The following is a 19,137-nucleotide window of genomic DNA, read 5'->3' as shown; positions in this document are numbered from 1 at the left end:
AACATTTTTTCGTAGAGACAGGGCCTCACTGTGTTGCCCAGGCTGGTCTTAAACTCCTGACCTCAAGTGGTCCTCCCATCTCAGCCTCCCAAAGTGCCAGGATTATAGGCATAAGCCACCATGCCCAGCCAAGTCCTGCATTGTCTAGATTGAGATATTTGTCATTGAGGTGGCAGAGTAACTGTGGGTTTCCTGTAAGAAAAAGAATCCCAGCTCCTAGGTGACATTCTGCATGGCCTTAAAATGTTACCTGACAGGCTTCAGTTTTCTCATTTGTAAAAGAACACAACTGGAAAGCAAAGGTTGTGTTAAATTGGTTTCTGAATTGCTCCTCTCTCCTATCTGGGAAAAGCGGCCCTTCTTAATAAAGAATGCTATTCTGGTGAGTCCTTCTAAGCCTATTCTAGTCCAGGGGGCTACCCGATTTTTTAAAATGTTTAAAAAGAAAAGAATGTTATTTTGTAGCTAATGTTTGACCTTGAAATTGTATCTGTGCTAGCTGGCTTATTGGTCAGTAAATAAGGAATGGCATAATATGCTGAGAACTTAATGGAATTGTTATTATTGCTCACAGTGTCTCTCTTAATCTGTCTTCAGATTCTCACGGCTGTGTGAGCACGGGGAAGTCAAAGCACTCTAGGCTGCACTCCAGAGTAGCTTGTTCTCCAGCTCGGATTTGATGGGGGACAAGAGAGTGTAGTCAGGCTCTGGAGTTAAAAAGACCTTGATTCAAGTCTCAGCTCTGCCCCTTTCAGAAGTCCTTTCACCTCCTGGAGCCTCCCTTCCTCCTTCAGTTTCCCCACCTCTTAGGGTGATGATAGTATTGGCTGCATAGTGTTGTTCTGAGGCTTCTCTGTGGGAAAAGCCCGCGGTACAGTGCCTGGCACATAGTAAGTCAGTCCCCAACTTTGGAAAAGGGTGACAAAATGACAGTCTTTCACCTTTTATTGCAGAGCCCTCATCCTGCAAGTCTCTCGGAAACACTTCCCTGAGTGGCCCCTCCATCCACTGCCCCTCTGCTGCAGTCTGTATCGGCATCCTCCCGGGCCTGGGCGCCTACTCTGGGAGCAGCGACTCCGAGTCCAGCTCAGACAGCGAAGGCACCATCAATGCCACCGGAAAGATTGTCTCCTCCATCTTCCGAACCAACACTTTCCTCGAGGCCCCCTAGTTTCTCTGTCCTTAACAGGGAGCTCCTCCCCAAGGGTAGATTGGACCGTTCATGCTGCCTTCGGGCATTACGTCTCAAAAAAAAAACTCCTTTGCCTGCATCCTGTGCACAACATGACACTTTTAACCAATCCAATCTAAAAATGTGCCAGAATCCACCTGTGGCCCGAATTGTGTTTGGTTTCTCTTTCTACTGCAGTGCACATGAGCAAACCTATCCCGCTGCCACTTTCCTCACTGATATTGGGAGGAGGGCAAGGCCCAGCTGAAGTTCCACTAAAAATGCCCTAGGAGAATAGGCACCGGCTGGCTTGCCAAAGGGTTTGGGTTTTATTGCTTTCCGTTTTTTTCTTTTCCTGACAGCACAAAGAAGTAAGGGCAGTTATAAGTAAGAAGTAAGGTGTTATTTAAACATTCTATTGTAGGTGAACGTGTTGTTTGGTTCTACTGCATTGTGGAGCATGCGGGGGAAGAGAACTGACCCAGGTGATGAAATGGAGCCCTTCCCTGGAACTAACCAGTCCTTGATGTTGTGTGACTAAGTAAAGATGATAAACCCCATCTGCTGGGGGTGTCACTTCACACTCGGCATGCATTGTGAAAGCTTTCCATACCCTTGGCCATTCTCTCTCCCCTCTTTATCCAACCCCGTTTATGCAGGAAGGGACTGCTAACAAGAAAGCTTCCATCTCAGACCTTTTCTCTGCCTGGGAAATTATTTTATGTTTGTTTTTGAAATAAAGGATTTAGTTTAAGATTCTAAATTTTAGAGAAACAAACGTAGGCCTTGTTTACTCATAGTCAGACATCAGAACTATGGGTAGGTATGTTAATGAGATGACTTATTTCTGGCAGCTCCTGGAATCCTGATATTGTAAACGAGTGGGACACACTTGCATATTGTGACTGTTCTACTGAGGCCCTTCTCTGTTTAATGCACATTATACTTGTGCTTTTCACTGTGGAATCTATTTCTAACCTAAAGGTGCTGCCCTAGTACTTTTCTTTGCTGCCCCTGCTGCTCTTTTTCCTTTCCAAACAGCAACTCTGAGGCCATGAGCAGCCAAAAACTAGAGGTGCTGCTCCACCTTGTCTCATAAAGGGAAACGGGTTCATCCCTTGGATTCTGGAGGAGGGAGGGGGAGAGGGAGATGGTTTGGAGGCCTCTAGGAAAGAGATAAGATATGAGCTTTGATGACAATCTGTAGGCTCTCCTGCTTTAGAATAAGCGTGTACCGTTCTTTATCCATTCCCCTTGTTCCTACGTCAATTGTTTTCACTTTCTTGGGTGTGAGACTGAGTGAGACACACACAAAATGTGTTGACACTGTGGTGCCGGCAGGCAGAGCAGCTACTGACTTTGAACGTGGGCAGAGAGGCCCCTGGATCTCATCCAGCCCACTCGTTTTCCCCTTCCAGTGCAGTGACACTCCGGTGCCCGTTGGCAGATGGCGACTTCTCTGCACCCATAACTGATGCTTTGGGAATTCTTCCTCCTTTTCAGAACTACTCTGTGCTAATTGTTCCTGACTGCCAGTATGGGCGCGTCAGCTCCATCCTAACAAACAAGATGTTTAGGTAAAACTGTGTAGGCACCTTCTGCTTCTCTGCTTCATCGTTCCTGTGATAGTCGTGTTGTTATTACAGCATGTACCCAAAACAGCCTCACATTGTTACAGGAGGCAGGCTAGGGCATCAAGTCACCATCTTTATGTGGCTTGAGTCAAGCCACATTACTGTACCTCATGGCCTCTTGATGTGGAAAGAAGTTGACAAAAGGTTGCAGGGTTTAAAAACATACATTAACATGAAAGCTAATAAACCTGTCAGAGAACAAGATCTTGTTTTTCCTCTACTGAATATTGTGCTTCCAACTCTCCCTGTGTCTCTCAGCTAGATTATGTGGAGAAGGTTGAGTGAGACTCCAGACTGTCACTTATCTTCTGGTGTCTCAGGAGAGACTGAGAATCACTGGTGATGGTTGCATCATATTCCATTGTACCCATTAGCACAGAGCTCTGGAACTGAAACAGAGCTTCTGTAGAAACCACAGCTAACAAGCAGCATCTGATCTGACCAACAGAGGAAGCAGCCTTGGAAAGTATCTAGTGTAGACTTGAAGTTCAAACCCAAAGGAGAATAGAATAAACAGGGCTGGAAGGAACACTGCTTTAAACCGTAAAGTGTAGTACTCCTGCCTTAATAGTTGGGATTTTATAATTGGGTAATTATGGGACAAAAACGAAGTTTGGCATGGGTTTCTTTAAGCTCGCTTACTTTGTCCTGAGTGGTTGGATTCTTATAATTCTCCAACCATGTGAGGGAGAAAGCTAATAGGAATCCTACTGCCCCCTCTATTTGGGGAGGATTATCTAGCTTGTGTCACCTAACTGGGTGGAGAAAGTGAGTGTGATATTCAAAGCATCTATTTTTCCATCTGTAAAAACCAGGGAAGCTGATGTGACTAGACCCAAAAAGGTGGCTGGCTACCTACTTGTGTATGTCTTCCCTGAATCTAAGGATGCAAGAGACTGAGAGCTGGCTCCCCAAATTCAGAGGGGTGGGGTGGGGGGTGGCTTCAGCTTTTTTCAGGATCATTCTATACTGGGAGTCGGGAGCACCTAAGTCGGGTGACTTAGTGCCAGGCATCCTCATTTCTTTCACTCTAGCTCCTGAGTTCTTCCTGTCTGGCCACCTCCTTCCCACCCAAGAGAGGAGCTTCATTTGCCTAAGCCCTTCCCCGCTGTTTCTGCTGCGCCTCTCTGGGAACTCAGCCTAGTTCCACCATAGTGGTTATGAGTTAGGAGCCAGCTGTGACTAGCTGTGTCACTGGGGAAGGTTAGTGTGACCTCTCTGGACCTCACTTTCCTCCTTGGTAAATAGGAATAACACCACTAACTTCCTAGGGAGTTAGAGATAACCTAGATTAGGTGCTAGGTGTGCGGTATCTGACACACAGTGTTTAGTAACTGGTGACCACCCTCAGTGCTGTTACCATCAGTCCTCCCTTGTTTCTGGGTGGCGTAGCCAGAGCTTCCATTAGTGGTGATTTATGCAGGTTGATCCATTCCACTGGCATTCCTCAGTTGCAGCTAGAACACTGGCATGGGCGAAGGGTCAGATCTGGTCGTCGAAGCTCCAACCACCAGCTTTTGCTGTATGCTTCCCTTTTGGCTAAATGTTAATTGCTTAGGCACACCCGGTTCCTTGGCGTAGTTGTCCTAGCCGTGGGTATATGGCTCAGCTGTCATCTTCGGCCCTTCCAGAAAAACAGCTCCGTGGTGGTGCAGATTATTTGGACTTGGGTATTTTCTTGGTTTTCTGGCATGCCCGGCCCACTTACGCGTCGCAGGATGGAATGCAAGTTCTGCTCAGTGGGAGGCTAGGATCTTGGCAATGCTTTTGTAGTTACAGGTTGAACACAGAAACCAGTCACACATTTGTGCTTTAGTGACACTGGCAAGGGCTGACATTTTGCTCCCTTACCTGCTGGAGCAGCGGTTCGGAGAGAGAGGGAGCCTCACGGTGGTAACATGGCCCCAGCATCAGAGCTTTGCAGAGGGGAGAGGCAGAAAAACCCTGAGGGACAGCCATTCACCTGTGCTTTATACTGCAAGCTGGTCTTCCATTACTATTTTAGTAATAGTCATGCACATCATTGCTTGTGTTGGTTTCTTTCATTCAGTGTATACTGAGAGCTTGCTATGTATGTGCCAGGGTGTTTGGGGCATTTGTGCGTTATTTTTGTGGACTGTAGTGTCTTTCATTCTGGGGGAAAAAACGTCCTGTGAAGCAGCCCTTCTCTATATTTTACAGGAAATCAGAATTCCTAGGGGCTCAATGGCTTGTCTGAGGTTGCATAGCTAAGTGACAGAACCAGAATTTTCATTTGAACTTTTAAGTCTAGTTTTCTTTGGTTTCAGTGAAACTTCTAAACAAATGCCAGTGCCCAGGCCTCCATGGAGGGGATTCAAGGGTAAAGGAGTCTTTCTGGCTCAGTTTCCAAGCACTTTTCAGCCTCCCATCCATGTGCAGGAACCAAGTAGCAGCACCAAAGCTTGGAATTTTACAAAAGTGATTTGGGGCCAGGCGCCATGGCTCATGTCTGTAATCCTAGCACTTTGGGAGGCGGGTGGATCACTTGAGGTCAGGAGTTCAAGAACAGCCTGACAAACATGGTGAAACTACATCTCTACTAAAAATACAAAAATTAGTTGGGCAAGGTGGCGTGCGCCTGTAGTCCCAACTACTTGGGAGGCTGAGGCAGGAGAATCACTTGAACCCAGGAGGCGGAGGCTGCAGTGAGCTGAGATTGTGCCACTGCACTCCAGCCTGGGTGACAGAGTGAGACTCTGTCTCAAAAATAAAAAAATAAAAAGTGATTTGGTTGGCCTTGTCAAGAGTTTAGATAAACTGTTAGACAAGTTTGTGAACTGAAGCCAGCCAGGAGTAAAGGGCCTGCTTGACTTACCCACCCACTGTTAGGCAGAGAAGGGGCAGACAGAGAGCAGAGATGGCTGGATCTGCCCCCATGTGAAGCCTGGATGTGGGGACTACAGCCACCACACCTGAGGAAGTGACCTGAGAGTGGGAGCATGTGGGACAGACCCCCACTGCAAGGCCGGGTCTCATGTGGCCCAGTGGATGGCAGTCTCCCTAGTTTCACCAAGTTTGTAAGCCGCTCCCATGGGAAGGTGTAAGGGAGGGGTGGGATTCCACCCATGTTGCCAGCCTGGGGGCCAGTGCAGTGTGGTTTTCCGAAGGACAGTCTGCAAATCAGGGCTCTGTGCAATCCTGCGGCCCTCTTGAGAGAAGTGTCCCTAACAGATCCTTCAGCTGATTCTTGGTGTCCACAGAATCGGCAGGGGCACCAGAAGCTTAGGATGAAGGTATCCCTTACTCGCTCCTGCCAGAAAAATTCTGGCTGGAGCTCACCAGGCACTAAGAGATGGGAATCTACCTGCTGTGGTGCCCAATCCTAGCAGGCCCCAGTAAGAATTACTGAGCAGAAGAGTAGATGGGGACAAGCGACTTCCCAATGTCAGTGGCACAGAGTGACTAATTCATTAGCAGCTTGAGCAGAAGAACCCCATTCAGAGCCAAGGGAAGGCATTCAGTGCAGTGGAGCAAGTGAGGGCCATGAGGCAGCCAGACTTGGGTATGAGGCCTGGCTCTGCCTCTAGTAGACTTGATTTGCTTCTCTGCTTGTCTCCTCATCTCTGAAATGGTCACTGTCAGGAGCTATCTTAAGGGTTCACCAAGATAGTGCTTGCAGCCTGGGCAACATGGTGAAACTCCATGTCTACAAAAGTTAGTTGGGCGTGGTGGTGCATGCCTGTGTTCCAGCTACTCGGGAGGCTGACGTGGGAGCACTGCTTGAGCCCACAAGGTTGAAGCTGCAGTGAGCCGAGATCACACCACTGCACTCCAGCCTGGGTGGGACAGAGTGAGACCCTGTCTCAAAAAAGAAAAAGTGCCTGCAAAACACTGAACATGGAACTGGAATCAGTGCTTAACAGGAGGGTTAGCTGTTACTGATTACATGGAAGCCCATGTCCAAGGGGCTACCTGGAGCTCCAAGCGGGAGTCAAGTGGCTAAAAGAGAAGATGTATGTGGAATAAAGGAGGGACCTAGGACGGGGGCTGAACTTTCAGAGAGGGGTCCTCTGACTGGTTTCATAAAACTGGGCCTGAGCCTAGAGAGGGGGATGCAGAAGAAATAACAGGGTCAGAAGCAGCCCCATTTGGGGTCCTGAAGCCAGAGAGGCTTTCACAGACCTCCAGTGGCCGACCCAAACACCCGGGAGACCCAAGGAGGAGCAGATGGGTGACTGGGACTGCTGTCCACTTGTGGGGCAGGGATATGTGGTATTGGCTGCACCTGAGTGCAACCAACCAGAAACTGGTGTGGGCCTGCACATTCGTTCTATTCATCCACAAATATTTATTGAGTTTGTACAATGTGCCAGGTTCTGTGCCAGTTTAACAGGTTATCACTGTTAACTGGCAGCGATTTAACAGCTTATCATCTGGAATGCATGTCCCCATGCAGAGGGGACTACACCAACTTAGCAGACTTGCAGGGTGGATTTTCATCTTCCATTTCCTTTCTCAGATCAGTGAGCCCGTCAGGTCCCTGCTGAGGAAGGAGCTGACGCAGGGATGTCTGAAACTTGTTTATTACCCTGAGTATATAACAAATAGAACACAGTCACAGTATTAAAAAAGACAGCAGGAATTAATTAGGTGCAGGCTACGACACGAAGTATGCACCAAGGACACGTTCCTTTCATCAGAGTCTGCATATAGTTACTTGGAAAAAGCCAGTTATGATTGTAAAAATTTTATTCTCAATAACAATAATAATTCCACTAAAATTATACAAAGTACATTCAATACTTAAGAATGGCAAAGGTGGGGAGAGGAGGAGAGGAAGCCAGTTTGGCCTGGAAGCATCAACAGTTGACTCCAACAAAGGAAGCCCAGCTGGGCTGAAGGAAGTTGGGGGTGGAGGTCCGGTTGTAAAAAATAAAAATGTGGATCGGTAAAAAAAGGCCACCCACAAGGAAGCAGGGTGAGCGTGCATGTTCCTGGGGGAGGGCGGGAGGCTCAGCCGACATGCTGCTGCTGGGCACTGGAGCTCAGGCGGGCTCCGAGTTGGTGGGGGGCAGGTTTTTATGCTTGAAATACTGCACAACTTGTTGGGGCAGCTCCGCCAGCACAGCTTTGGCCAAGGTCTCTTTTGCTGCCTGCAGGGTGAACGAGGGTAGGGTGGGGAAGAGAGAGAATGAGGATTAATGACCGGAAGTTGTGAGCGGCACTATGCCCAGAGGGCTGCTACAGCAGGTGTCCATTGAGGACAAAATTAGGGCTGCGGGCCAGGGCTGTCTGCAAGTGGCATCCCTCATCTCAGCCCAGGCCTGAAATTCCCCCTGATCACATTACCTTCCTTTAGTTAGGTGTAAGTGTTACCTGGAGCACTTGAGATGCTTGGGAGTAATGGGTTAGGATGACTCCATCTGTGGGAAGCACCTATGCATCTAGCAAACATCTCCTGAGCGCCTTCTTGGCGGGAATAAATGGGCCTGACAGTCTGGTTCACTAGTGAACGGCCAGCCACAGGCCAGGCACATGGAGGTACTCGGTCACCGACCTGTGCATGAAGGGGTGACTGATGCCCAGCGTTTGTCCTCAGGAAGCGAATGCTCCAGAGGAAGGAGTAGAACCATCGCAGGCAACCCCAGAGGATGCTGGGCAGAGAGGTGAGGGCCACTGGGTGCAAACCACCGTGGGCAGTTCTTGCTGAGGCTGGGTTAAGTCCCCGGCCAGCAGTACAGGGGAGAGACTGCTCCCCTATGGCACTCCTCAGGGGCCATGCTGCTAGGGCAGTGATCAGGAAGCCAACCCCGGCCTCCTTGTGGGCAGACCTGGGATCACCTGCAAATAAAGCCAGAGCCACTTCCAGGAATAAGGCAGGGGACACTAGTCTCCCAGGCCGAGGCCTTTAGGGAGAGGAGGTCAACCTAAGGTGACGGGGAGGCCTTGTTTTCCATCTGCAAAATGAGGGGGCTGGGGTGTGATGATCAGGAAAACCCCTCTCCTCCTGCACTTTACACCACGTGGATAGCCCCAGCCTCTCATCAGACCCCACTAGAGGGCAGGTCCTCCAGGAAGCCCCACCCCAGAGCCTCAGGCTAGATGCCCACAGCTCCATGTTCCATCAGTTTATGGAAGAAAGTGCGCACACCATCACAACGGCCACCACTGGGGCAAGGCCTGGCATGGCACCTGGCCATAGCAGGCCCTCAGAAGAGCATAGTCAGTGGAGTGGAGAAGTCTAGGATTGGGCCAGACAACCCCCAAGACTCTCAAGCTTGATTATGAGTTATGGTGGCTGGGGTCCTGTAACCACCTCCTCCCAGCCCAGGCCCACACTCACGTTGCGGAACTCTCGAAAGGGAACGAACTGTACAATATCGCGGGCTGCCTCCTCCCCCGTGTGGGAGCGCAGCATGCGGCTGTCCCCATCCAGGAATTCCATGGCAGCGAAGTCGGCATTGCCCACGCCCACGATGATGATGGACATGGGCAGCTTGGAAGCCTGCACCACGGCATGCCGCGTCTCCTCCATGTCACTGATGACCCCGTCCGTGATGATGAGGAGGATGAAGTACTGCTGCGGGGAGGGGGTCAACGGGACACTCAGCAAGGCCCAGGCCCTGGCGCCCCTTCTCCTTCCCTCCTTCACCCCAAACCCTCTGAGTCCTGGAGGGAGGCAGTGCATCTTACCCAGCTGCAGCCAAGTCCCAGACAACTCCCTATGCATCCTGCTCTCGGCACCCAACCCCTGCAGACCTCTCATGCACTAAACTCTGACCGGGTCAGAGCAGGAAGTACAAACCGCTCTCCCCTCCTGTGCTGTGTGTTATCTTAGACTCCCCCTTGTGGCCTCTGAGAGCCCTGGACTCTGGGCCTGGCCTTGCCGGTTACTACACTGTAGGACTCTAGGCAACTGACTTGACTTGTAGTGCTTCCGTTTCTTCTCTGCAAAGTGGGATTTGTTGCAGATAATGTGCCTGACATGTGGCAGTGGCCCAGTCAGCTGCATTCCCGACAGGCCCACAGCTGGTGCAGGAGGACACATCTGGCTGACGGGCTGCTCTGGGATCGGTCTCCTCCTCTCTGCTGCACCTGGGCATGGGCGCCTGTGACCCCCTCCATTCCCTACTCAACATGGCCATCTGAGACACCTTGCAGGAGCTAAAGCAGGTCGTCTGGGCCAGGGCTTCCAGGAGTGTGGGACTCTGCTGGCAAATAAGTGGATTTGGGTCACATCCCAAACACAGCACTGAGCACCATCAAGTCACCCCGGGAAGAGGACTGGTTTGCAGTGGCCTTTCAATTCTCTGAACTGCGCCCGGGAGCAAGTCTTGGTTTGGTACTACTGTGTCTTTCACGTCTCTCTAACATTTGCTGAGCTTCCTTATCAACAGAAAGGGAAGGCAGGAAGCCCAGAGCTTGAGGAGACAATAGTCTCCAGCTAGACTTTAATACCATTGTACAGCTTGTTGTGTTTATTTTTGTTGCTCTCTATTTATGGCAAGTGATACTGCTTTTTTCACATACACTGGGATATAGAGTTTCTTTATAAATTAAAACTAACAAATACTGAATAATTAGTGTGGGAGATATATAAAATACAAACTGTGAAGTGGGGCCGGGGAGTGCCTGAGTGAAGTGCAGGGAGGCTCACTGGACCATCTGAGGGTGAGGGCCCAGGATTCCAAATCGGCCAAGAACCCTTTTTTTTTTAGACTGAGTCTCACTCTGTCGCCCAGGCTGGAGTGCAGTGGCACGACCTGGGCTCACTGCAACCTCCAACTCCTGGGTTCAAGCGATTCTCCTGCCTCAGCCTCCCAAGTAGCTGGGATTACAGGCACCCGCCACCATGCCCGTTGTATTTTTAGTAGAGATGGGGTTTCACCACGATGGCCAGGCTGGTCTCAAACTCCTGACCTCAGGTGATCCACCTGCCTCAGCCTCCCAAAGTGCTGGGATTACAGACGTGAGCCACCGCACCCAGCCAAGAACTCATTTTCAGCTCAGCTATGTCCTTAGTACCCGCTGACCCTTTAGGGGAAGCTCAGTTTCCCCCACCCCTAACATCAACAGATCAGCTCTTGTGGTCTCCATATTCTGTTTGGGGCTTTCATCTTCCAGAAGAGGAAACTGGGGCCTGGACTAGTCAAGGTCATGGAGCTAAGGAGGGTGGAACTAAGCTGCACCCCAGGTCAGCCCTTGGCCACCTTCATATCCAGCAAAGCCGCTTGTTCCCTGGGGAGGTTGTAGAGGCTACAAGCTCAGCCCTCCAAGGTGTCTTGTTCCCCTGTCTGCCCCCCAAGTACAACTGTGGAGGGAAGGAGCAGGGTGAGCTGTGTGGAGACACGGACCCCACCACCCTCACCCCCAGCTCCAGGCAGCAGTGGTCTAGCTCCAGCACTGTGCCTTTAAGAGACCAATCCCTTGGCTGGGGATACCTGTTGCCATGGAAATGGCGGCCTGAATCCCACATTGGAGGGCTGCTGTTGCCAGCCCCCCATCCCTGGCTGTGAGGGGCTTCAGAAGCCCATCCAGACCCTACGCCTGACAGTCCACCATCGTTCCTGGGCCCCTTCCCTTAGGCGGCCCTCCAACCCCACCTCAATACCATCAGAAACAGTCCAGGGCAATATTTCTGGGACACCTAAGCAGACAGGTGGAAAGACACTAAGAGGCCGGACAATGAGGAAAGAAAAGAATGCTTGGCCTTGGTCTAACAGGCCCCACCTTTCAGTGGGTGGGATCTGTCTCCAAGCCCGTTCCAGCTCAGGCAGGCAGTACCCACTCCCTCCACACGTGGCCCTCCTGGCTCCCTCATTTCTATCAGCCCCATGCCTAGGAGACGTGTGGGACTCAGGCCTGGGCCTCCCTCTTAGCTGGCAGCTCCCACTCCCTGGGGAGCCTGGGGGCAGACAGTTCCTGCAGGACTGTGGGCACCAGTGGCCAGAGGAGGTGATACCACACAGTGACAGCACTACCCAGACCCTGCCTGTCACCCTCACACTGACTCCCATTCTAGAGGAGTTGAGCTCAGAGAGGTGATGTAACTTGTTGAGGCCTCACAGCCGGGAACTGGCACAGTCCAGATTGAACCCAGCCTGGCTGACTCCAAAGCTGGGGCTCTTTACATGATGTCCTCCTCCACCGCCCACTGGCACCAGTGGCCTGTCATTGTCTCCAGCAGAGGGGCCCGGCAGGGAAACGCTTTCTTCCCACGGAGCACGCCAGTGTCTGAGGGCCTGAATATCCAGGATAGCAGGCCAGGGTGGGGCCCAGAGCCCTGGTACTGGACTTTAACCCACACCCCTGTGTGCCAATCAACCAGCCACCATGCCCACACTCAGGGGCCTGGCCTCATCGAGTGCCCAGCCGTGCCTGAGGTCAGCAGCCCAGACCTCGGCAGTGGAAGTGCAGCTGACAAGTCCCCGGCTTCCCGCTCAGCCTGGACAAAGCCAGAGTTGTTCAGGAGCCTCAAACATCTATTACACAGCCCTACCCCCAGGACAGATCAAAGGGGAAGGGGTTATGGATGGAGAGAATGGAGGGTGGAATCGGGTGTGAGGGGTTGGAAGAGGCTCTGCAGGCTCTGCTGTCCCTGCAGATGGTCCTGGTTCACCCTGTCCCCAGCATTGCCACCTCTGGAAACAGCCCATCACTGTCAGACTGAATCCAAAAACCCAACTCCCAAAAAGGATGAAGCAACTCTTGCCTTTACCCCGAGGTTTTTCAGGTTTCTAGGGCTGTAAACAACTGCTTCCCCTAATGCATTTAACGTGTGATTTGATTTATAAGAAATTGACTTGACCACAACAGTTCCAGGCAGAGTCTAGGGAAGTTGCACTTACTCCCTAGCTCATTTCAGGGAAGTTGGCTGCTGAGGACCCTGCCAGGGGAGTAGGTGGAATTCCCAGGGAGCTGGCAGCTTCCCAGCTCCCCCTCCACTGGGACACCAGACACCTGGGCGACCAACCAGGAATGGGCCGTGAATAGCAAGGCCCAGGTCTCAGGGGCCAAGGCAGAGGGAAAGATGAAGGCCTGAGATAGGAGTCCCCCCAAGGCCCACTCAAACCTGCATAAGACCTTCCAGTGGCTCCCCACCGCCCTCCAGAGAAAACCCAGATTCCTCAATGGCTTTCGAGGCCCCGCAGGAGCTGGCCTACCTTTCAGCCTCACCTCACCCCACATCCTCCTCTTTCAACACATTCCTTCATTCCGGTACACCCACACACCAAACCTCCAGGCCTCCGCACGTGCCGTTCCCTCCGCCTGAGACACTCCACGCGCACACATCCTTTATGAGGCTAACTCAAGCATCCTCCAGGTTTCAGCTCACATGTCACTTTCCCAAGAAGCCTTTCCTGAGCCCTCCATCTGTGCTTAGTCCCCCTGTCTCCTGCTCCTGGCCTAGGGCTCCTCACTAGACTGCAGGCACTGGGAGGGCAGAGGCCCTGTCTCACTCATCATGGTCTCCCCAGTGCTACGCAGAAGTTGCTCGGTAAAGACGTGTTGAGTGAATGAATGGGAGAGTGCAGCCCTGCCTAGAGAGAGGCTTCCACCACCTGCTCTCAATTTCCTGTACGTGGGTGTGCATCGGTGCACATATGTCTGGGGATGGGGAGGGTGAAGCCACACCAAATATTCTTCCCCAAACTAAAAAACGGCTGACAAAAGCATCAGGGGATAATTCATAAATGACTTCCTTTTGCTTTGGGATTAATTGTGCTTGGCATCACCGAATGCTAGCCCAAGAGCTGTCCCCAAAAGATTCGGCCAGCAGGGAAGCACTTTATGTGTGCCAGGCACTACGCTGAGCAATTTCTATGCCTAGCTAGTTCTAGAAGGCAGGAACTGTTTCCATTATCCTCGTCGCACAGACGAAACAAGTTCACAGAGTTTAAGCTACCAGCTCTGGGTCCCACAAAGTCAGGAAGTGGGAGAGCTGGGAGAACTTCCCAGAGCTTGAGGCTGAACCACCAGGCAGCCCCACCTCCCCTCCACTGGTGCACCCTGAGGCCAAGGAGATAAGGTAAGGCAGGAGGTAGAGAATGGCCTTATCTGTTCTTGGACATCAGAGTGGGAGGGCCTGATACAGGCCCCTTGGGCCCACTCCTGCAGGTTAGACATGCTCAGACATGCCCTGAGATCACACAGCCTGGGTGGGTGACAGAGCTTTTCCAGCAGAAGGGAGCCAGGAGGTGGCTGCCTCCCCCAGGCTGGGAGGACCAAGTCGCAGTCAAAGTGGCTGGGATGTCCAGAGGACTAGCACCAGGTGGTTGGGCCTCAAGTCCTTCTGCTTCTTACCTCTGGGGAGCTCTCCGCAGTTGCTCCTCAGAACACACAAACACCCTTCCTGGCCTTTCCTGGGGCCCAAACCTCCTCAGATCTGGGTCCAGCAGACACAGACCCACCTCTCCCCAGGACCCTATTTCCTACCCAGTCCTGCCCCGGCTCTGCAGGTGCAGCGGTGAAAGGGCCTTGGCGCTAACACTGGGCTGCAGGCCCACTCCCCACCCCACATTTTTCCCCTTAAACAAACATGCAGGACTTTCTTTTTCTATCCCTTTGAAAGCCTGCTCAGGTGGACAAGACTGGGTGGGACAATGGCCTGGCACCCGAACAGGAGGGAGTGCAAGCTGAAGCCTGCCTCTTGCTGTGCCCTCTCTAGCCAGTTCTAGCCCAGCAACCCCAGGAATTAAAAAAAAAAAAAAAAAATCCCGGCCGGGTGCCGTGGCTCACGCCTGTAATCCCAGCACTTTGGGAGGCTGAGGTGGGCGGATCAGTTGAGGTCAGGAGCTCAAGACCAGCTTGGCCAACATAGTGAAACTCTGTCTCTACTAAAAATACAAAAATTAGCCCAGCATGGTGGCAGGTGCTTGTAATCCCAGCTACTCAGGAGGTTGAGTCAGGAGAATCACTTGAACCCAGGAGGTGAAGATTGCAGTGAGCTGAGACTGTGTCACTGCACTGCAGCCTGGGCAACAGAATGAGACTTTGTCTCAAAAAAAAAAAAAAAAAAAATCCCTCCCAGCCCTTTCCCAGTTACTGCCCATTAAGCCTGCACCCAGGTCCTCACAGCACACTAGGGGTTTATTACGCCCATTTCATAAGAGGAAATGGGTCTGGGTGCAGTGGCTTACACCTGTAATCCCAGCACTTTGGGAGGCTGAGGTGGGAGGATCATCTGAGGACAGGAGTTTGAGACAGGCCTGGCCAACATGGTGGAACCCTACCTCTACTAAAAATACCAAATTAGCCGGGTGTGTTGGTGGGCACCTGTAATCCCAGCTACTCGGGAGGCTGAGGCAGGAGAATTGCTTGAACCCAGGAGGCGGAGGTTGCAGTGAGCTGAGATTGCACGATTGCACTCCAGCCTGGGCAACAAAAGTGAAACTCTGTCTCAAACAACAAAAAGAGGAAATGGGTTCAGAGCAGGAAACATTCCATTCCATAAGAAGAAACATGCCCCAGGCTCAGGGCTGCCAGGGTCAGGGCCGGGACGTTCCTTCTGGCACTCTGAGCTCCTTCCGGCTGGGTGCTGCCTCCACGTCCTGCGCTTGCTGTTCCCTCTACCCAGGCCGCTCTTCCCTGAGCTCTTTGTTGGCCTGTCCTTCTTTGCTGGCCTGTCACTGTGTGACTTGTCCATTTCACACAGTGAGGAAGGGATAGCGGCAGGATTCAAACCCTGGCACCCGCCACTCCAGGGTACCCATTTTTCCCACAGACCCTCTGCTGCCTCCTGAACCATCAGAACAGGCTCTGACTCTCCCCGCTCCTATGGAAACTGCCTTTGCAAAATTATAACTGAGGAAATTATGACAGCGAAAGAAATCAGACCGAACTGACTTCATCTTGCTTCTAACCCTTCAACTGTCCTTGTTTATTCCTGGGTGTAGGCCAAACTAACTTTGGGAATGGATTCAGTTCATGGTTTGACTCTGAAACAAACCAGTAACAGCCCATTCCCAAAAAGACCCTCTTCTTGCCTGGGGTCCAGTATGTCTTTGCAGGACTAACAAATCAGCTACAGATTAGAAATTACAGTTTAGGGGTCATGCAGCCTCTGGCTCCAAGAGTCTGAACCTCCCCAAATTGGGGATAATGTCACTATTGTGAAACCTAAGATCAGTGCTTGAGAGATTTTGCAGCCCCTGCACTCCATGGATCGGCGGACACCACCCAGACCGGTAATGTGGCTCAGTCAGTTCTGCCATCGCACCCAGGAACAGAGACAGCAAGAAAACCTCACTTCGACCCCCTATGATTCCATCTCCAACCTGAGCAATCAGCACTCCCCACTTCCCAAGCTTCTACCCACCAAATTGTCTTTAAAAACTCTGATCCCCAAATGCCTGGGGAGACTGATTTAAGTAATAATAGAAGTCCGGTCTCCTGCACAACCGGCTCTGTGTGAATTACTCTTTCTCCATTGCAATTCCCCTTGATGAATCAGTTCTGTCTAGGCAGCAGGCAAGGTGAACCCACTGGGCGGTTGCACTATCTTTCCCACCATCTCCCGGAAGGCAACTGCCACCTCCTTGGTGACCAGGTGCCTCCCTCCCCTAGATGGTTCCCTTAGGCATGGGACCAGGTCCCTTTCCCTGGGGGAGGAGGCTCTGACTGAACTTGTACAGCTCACATCCCTCAGCCAGCGCTGACTTCATCCATTCACAGAGCACGATGAGCCTGCACAGCCCAGGCGCTGGACCAGGCGTGGAAAGAAGGATGTGAACTAGACGTTGCCGACCATCATCAGGGTCAGCCAGGAACAGGCAGAGAAGGCAAGAGATCTGCTTCAGATAGGTGGTCAGGGAAGGCTGCTTGGGGGAGGAGGCCCTGAGGGAGGGCCCTGCAGAGTCCAGGACAGACCTGCGGGGGAACAGCTGGGATTGCTTGAGGAACACAGAGGGGGTTGGGTGGCAGAATCATCCTAAGAGAAGGAAGGGGCTGTGCAGTCAGTGAGGGGGTCGGTAAGGAAGGCAGAGGCTTCAGGGGATCCAATCTGATGGCAGAGGGTATTTGGCAGGGCAGCAGCTGGATCTGACCCTCCAGTGGGGGAAACAAACGGTAGCGTGTGGAGTGGTGGTGTGAGGAGTGGTGAGGGCGGCTGCAGGGTCCAGTGAGACCTGTGGCCATGGGGAAGTGGGTGAATTTGGGATATTTTAGAGTCTAGTGAAATGACCACTCTAGAAGCGACTTCAGCAACCCTCTTCTTTCAATGGAGGTGGAAGATGAGAAAGGGGTGGGGGCTGGCCGAGGTCTCCCAGGAGGTGGTGGCCAGAAAGGAAATGGAGGCAAGTCTCCTCAACCCAGACCAGCATCCACAGCTCCGGGCTGGGTGCCTGATTCCCCATCATGGCGCTGGAGCCTGAGGAGCAGGGCTGGGTCAGGGGCTGAGAAGTCCTACGCAAAGGGCATGTAGGTCAGTCAGGTCCCCAAGGTCAGGAGAAGGCAGAAGGGACATCAGAGAACTGCCCTTAGGGCAGGGGGAAAAGACCCCTCAACTCATACTGCAGAGGGAGGCAAGGGCAGGTCATGGTGGAAATTGGGAGGTGGGCAAGGTGACCCTTGGTGACCCCATCACTGGCATCAGGCCCTGCCAGTAGGGCCTGCCTGGGAGCCAGCCTGCAGCTGGGGCCGGGAGAAGGGAAGGGAGACCAGGGTTGCAGATGCCTGGGATGGCTGCTCACCATATGTTCCAGATGCCACGCAGCTGCCTTGGCAGCCTCGGGCTGGGGCAGTGAGGCTCTAGGCTTGTTGCTGAGTGTAGGGCCAGGGCCAGACAGTTCAGCAACCCTCAGTGTGAGGCAGGGGCAGCTCTGATTAGAACTAGGTGGCTCAGAAGGGTCAGCGTTAGGGCCTCAGGGATCACCGCCTCCAGTTTTCCATCTTGTTTCTCTTATGGGAATAACCAGTACCTCGCCCTGGGGAGACATCTCCCATTGATTACAGCCCTGCTTCCCGCTCAGCACGAATGGATTTACTTTCTCCAGTCTGTGCTCCAGGAAGCCAGGAGCTTGACTCAACTCTCTTACAATACGTGAAGGTAAATTGAGGCCCAGAGGTGTCCACTAGGATTTAGAGCAAAGAGAAGGCAGAATATCCTACTCCCCAGCCCAGAGGATGTGCGTGGTTCCTGGCATGCCTGGCTTGCAGCTGACTACTCACCGTGGCCGTCTGCTGCTGCGTGGCCTGGGCCGCAAACCGAGCCACGTGGTTGACGATGGGGGAGAAATTGGTAGGACCGTAGAAGCGGATGTGGGGCAAGCAAGCTGAGTACGCCTGGGCGATACCATCCACACCTGCCTCGGGAGAAGAGTCTGGATCAGCCAGGTGTCCCTGACCCCACACCCGCTCTCATCCCACTGCTGATGAAGCATGTATTTCATGCTTACCCAAAATGTCCCTGCCATGGCTAGCATAGGCCTCGTGAGACCGGAAGCTCCCAGAGGGAAGGGCCAGCATGGTAAAAAGTCAAGAGCCCTGAATGTGAAGTCAGACAGGCCTGAAGAGTTTGAATCCTGCCTTTTTTTTTTTGAGACAGAGTCTTGCTCTGTCGCCCAGGTTGGAGTGCAGTGACAGGATGTCGGCTCACTGCAACCTCCACCTCCCAGGTTCAAGAATTCTCCTGCCTCAGCCTCCCGAGTAGCTGGGATTACAGGCATGTGCCACCACACCCGGCTAATTTTTGTATTTTTAGTAGAGATGGGGTTTTGCTGTGTTGCCCAGGCTGGTCTCAAACTCCTGACCTCAGGTGATCTGCCCACCTTGGCCTCCCGAAGTGCTGGGATTACAGGTGTGAGCCACCGTGTCCGGCCTGAATCCTGCCTTTCTTAGCTGTGGGACCTGGGGCAAGCGGTTTAGTCTTTCTGAGGCTACATCTTTGTCAATGGGACTGACAATCTACACTCTGGCAGTTGGCAGGAGGGGGGTCTCTCAGGCCTTTCCAGAGAAGGGGCTTGGCGAAGCTTGCAGTGATGCTTTGAGACAATGGGAAGCCATCTGGAGGTCTGTTCTGGACGTCCATTCTGGACATGCTATGGCTTCGGTTCAGGGTTGGGGGATCGAGGCATTTGCACAGTGTCTGTACAGATTAGGCGCTCTGTAAATAGCTGCTGTTGTGAGCACATTGCCATGTAGCCCTACCCAGAAGGCCTCTGGCCAGGGATGAAGTTGACCAACCAAATGTCACTGGAGATCTATCCCAAATCAGACACCCTGGCCCAGCTTTGGAGATCCCCAAGGAAGGCAGATGCTATGTTGAAGCCAAATCCTAGGCCAAAAGGTCTCATGATGGTAGAAACAGCCCTCTTCCATACCCACATGCATCCCCTCTCCTTGACTCAGACTTTTCTTCCTCCTTCCTCTATC

General features: G+C 52.3%; 2 protein-coding genes across 49 annotated transcripts in view; one reads left to right on the top strand and one right to left on the bottom strand.

Annotated features, from left to right (window-relative positions):
- Positions 1-3,007, top strand: part of PSME3IP1 (proteasome activator subunit 3 interacting protein 1) — a 36,324-nt gene extending 33,317 nt beyond the window's left edge. For all 38 annotated transcript variants that reach the window (XM_015126239.3, XM_077986288.1, XM_077986279.1 and 35 more), the window contains one exon: positions 954-3,007. In XM_015126239.3, the coding sequence (XP_014981725.1) occupies positions 954-1,171 (218 nt within the window). In that variant the 3' untranslated portion in view covers positions 1,172-3,007. The remainder of the gene's footprint in view (positions 1-953) is intronic.
- Positions 3,008-7,500: 4,493 nt separating this feature from the next.
- Positions 7,501-19,137, bottom strand: part of CPNE2 (copine 2) — a 63,121-nt gene continuing 51,484 nt past the window's right edge. For 6 of the 11 annotated variants that reach the window (XM_077983674.1, XM_077983671.1, XM_077983670.1 and 3 more), the window contains 3 exons: positions 17,935-18,068; positions 9,110-9,346; positions 7,501-7,919 (listed from right to left, as the gene is read on the bottom strand). In XM_077983674.1, coding sequence (XP_077839800.1) covers positions 7,812-7,919; positions 9,110-9,346; positions 17,935-18,068 — 479 coding nt within the window. In that variant the 3' untranslated portion in view covers positions 7,501-7,811. 11 annotated transcript variants of the gene reach the window in all.

Source organism: Macaca mulatta, chromosome 20 (assembly GCF_049350105.2).
Source record: "Macaca mulatta isolate MMU2019108-1 chromosome 20, T2T-MMU8v2.0, whole genome shotgun sequence".
Classification (NCBI taxonomy): Eukaryota; Metazoa; Chordata; class Mammalia; order Primates; family Cercopithecidae; genus Macaca; species Macaca mulatta.
This window is presented reverse-complemented; position numbering and strand designations above follow the sequence as displayed.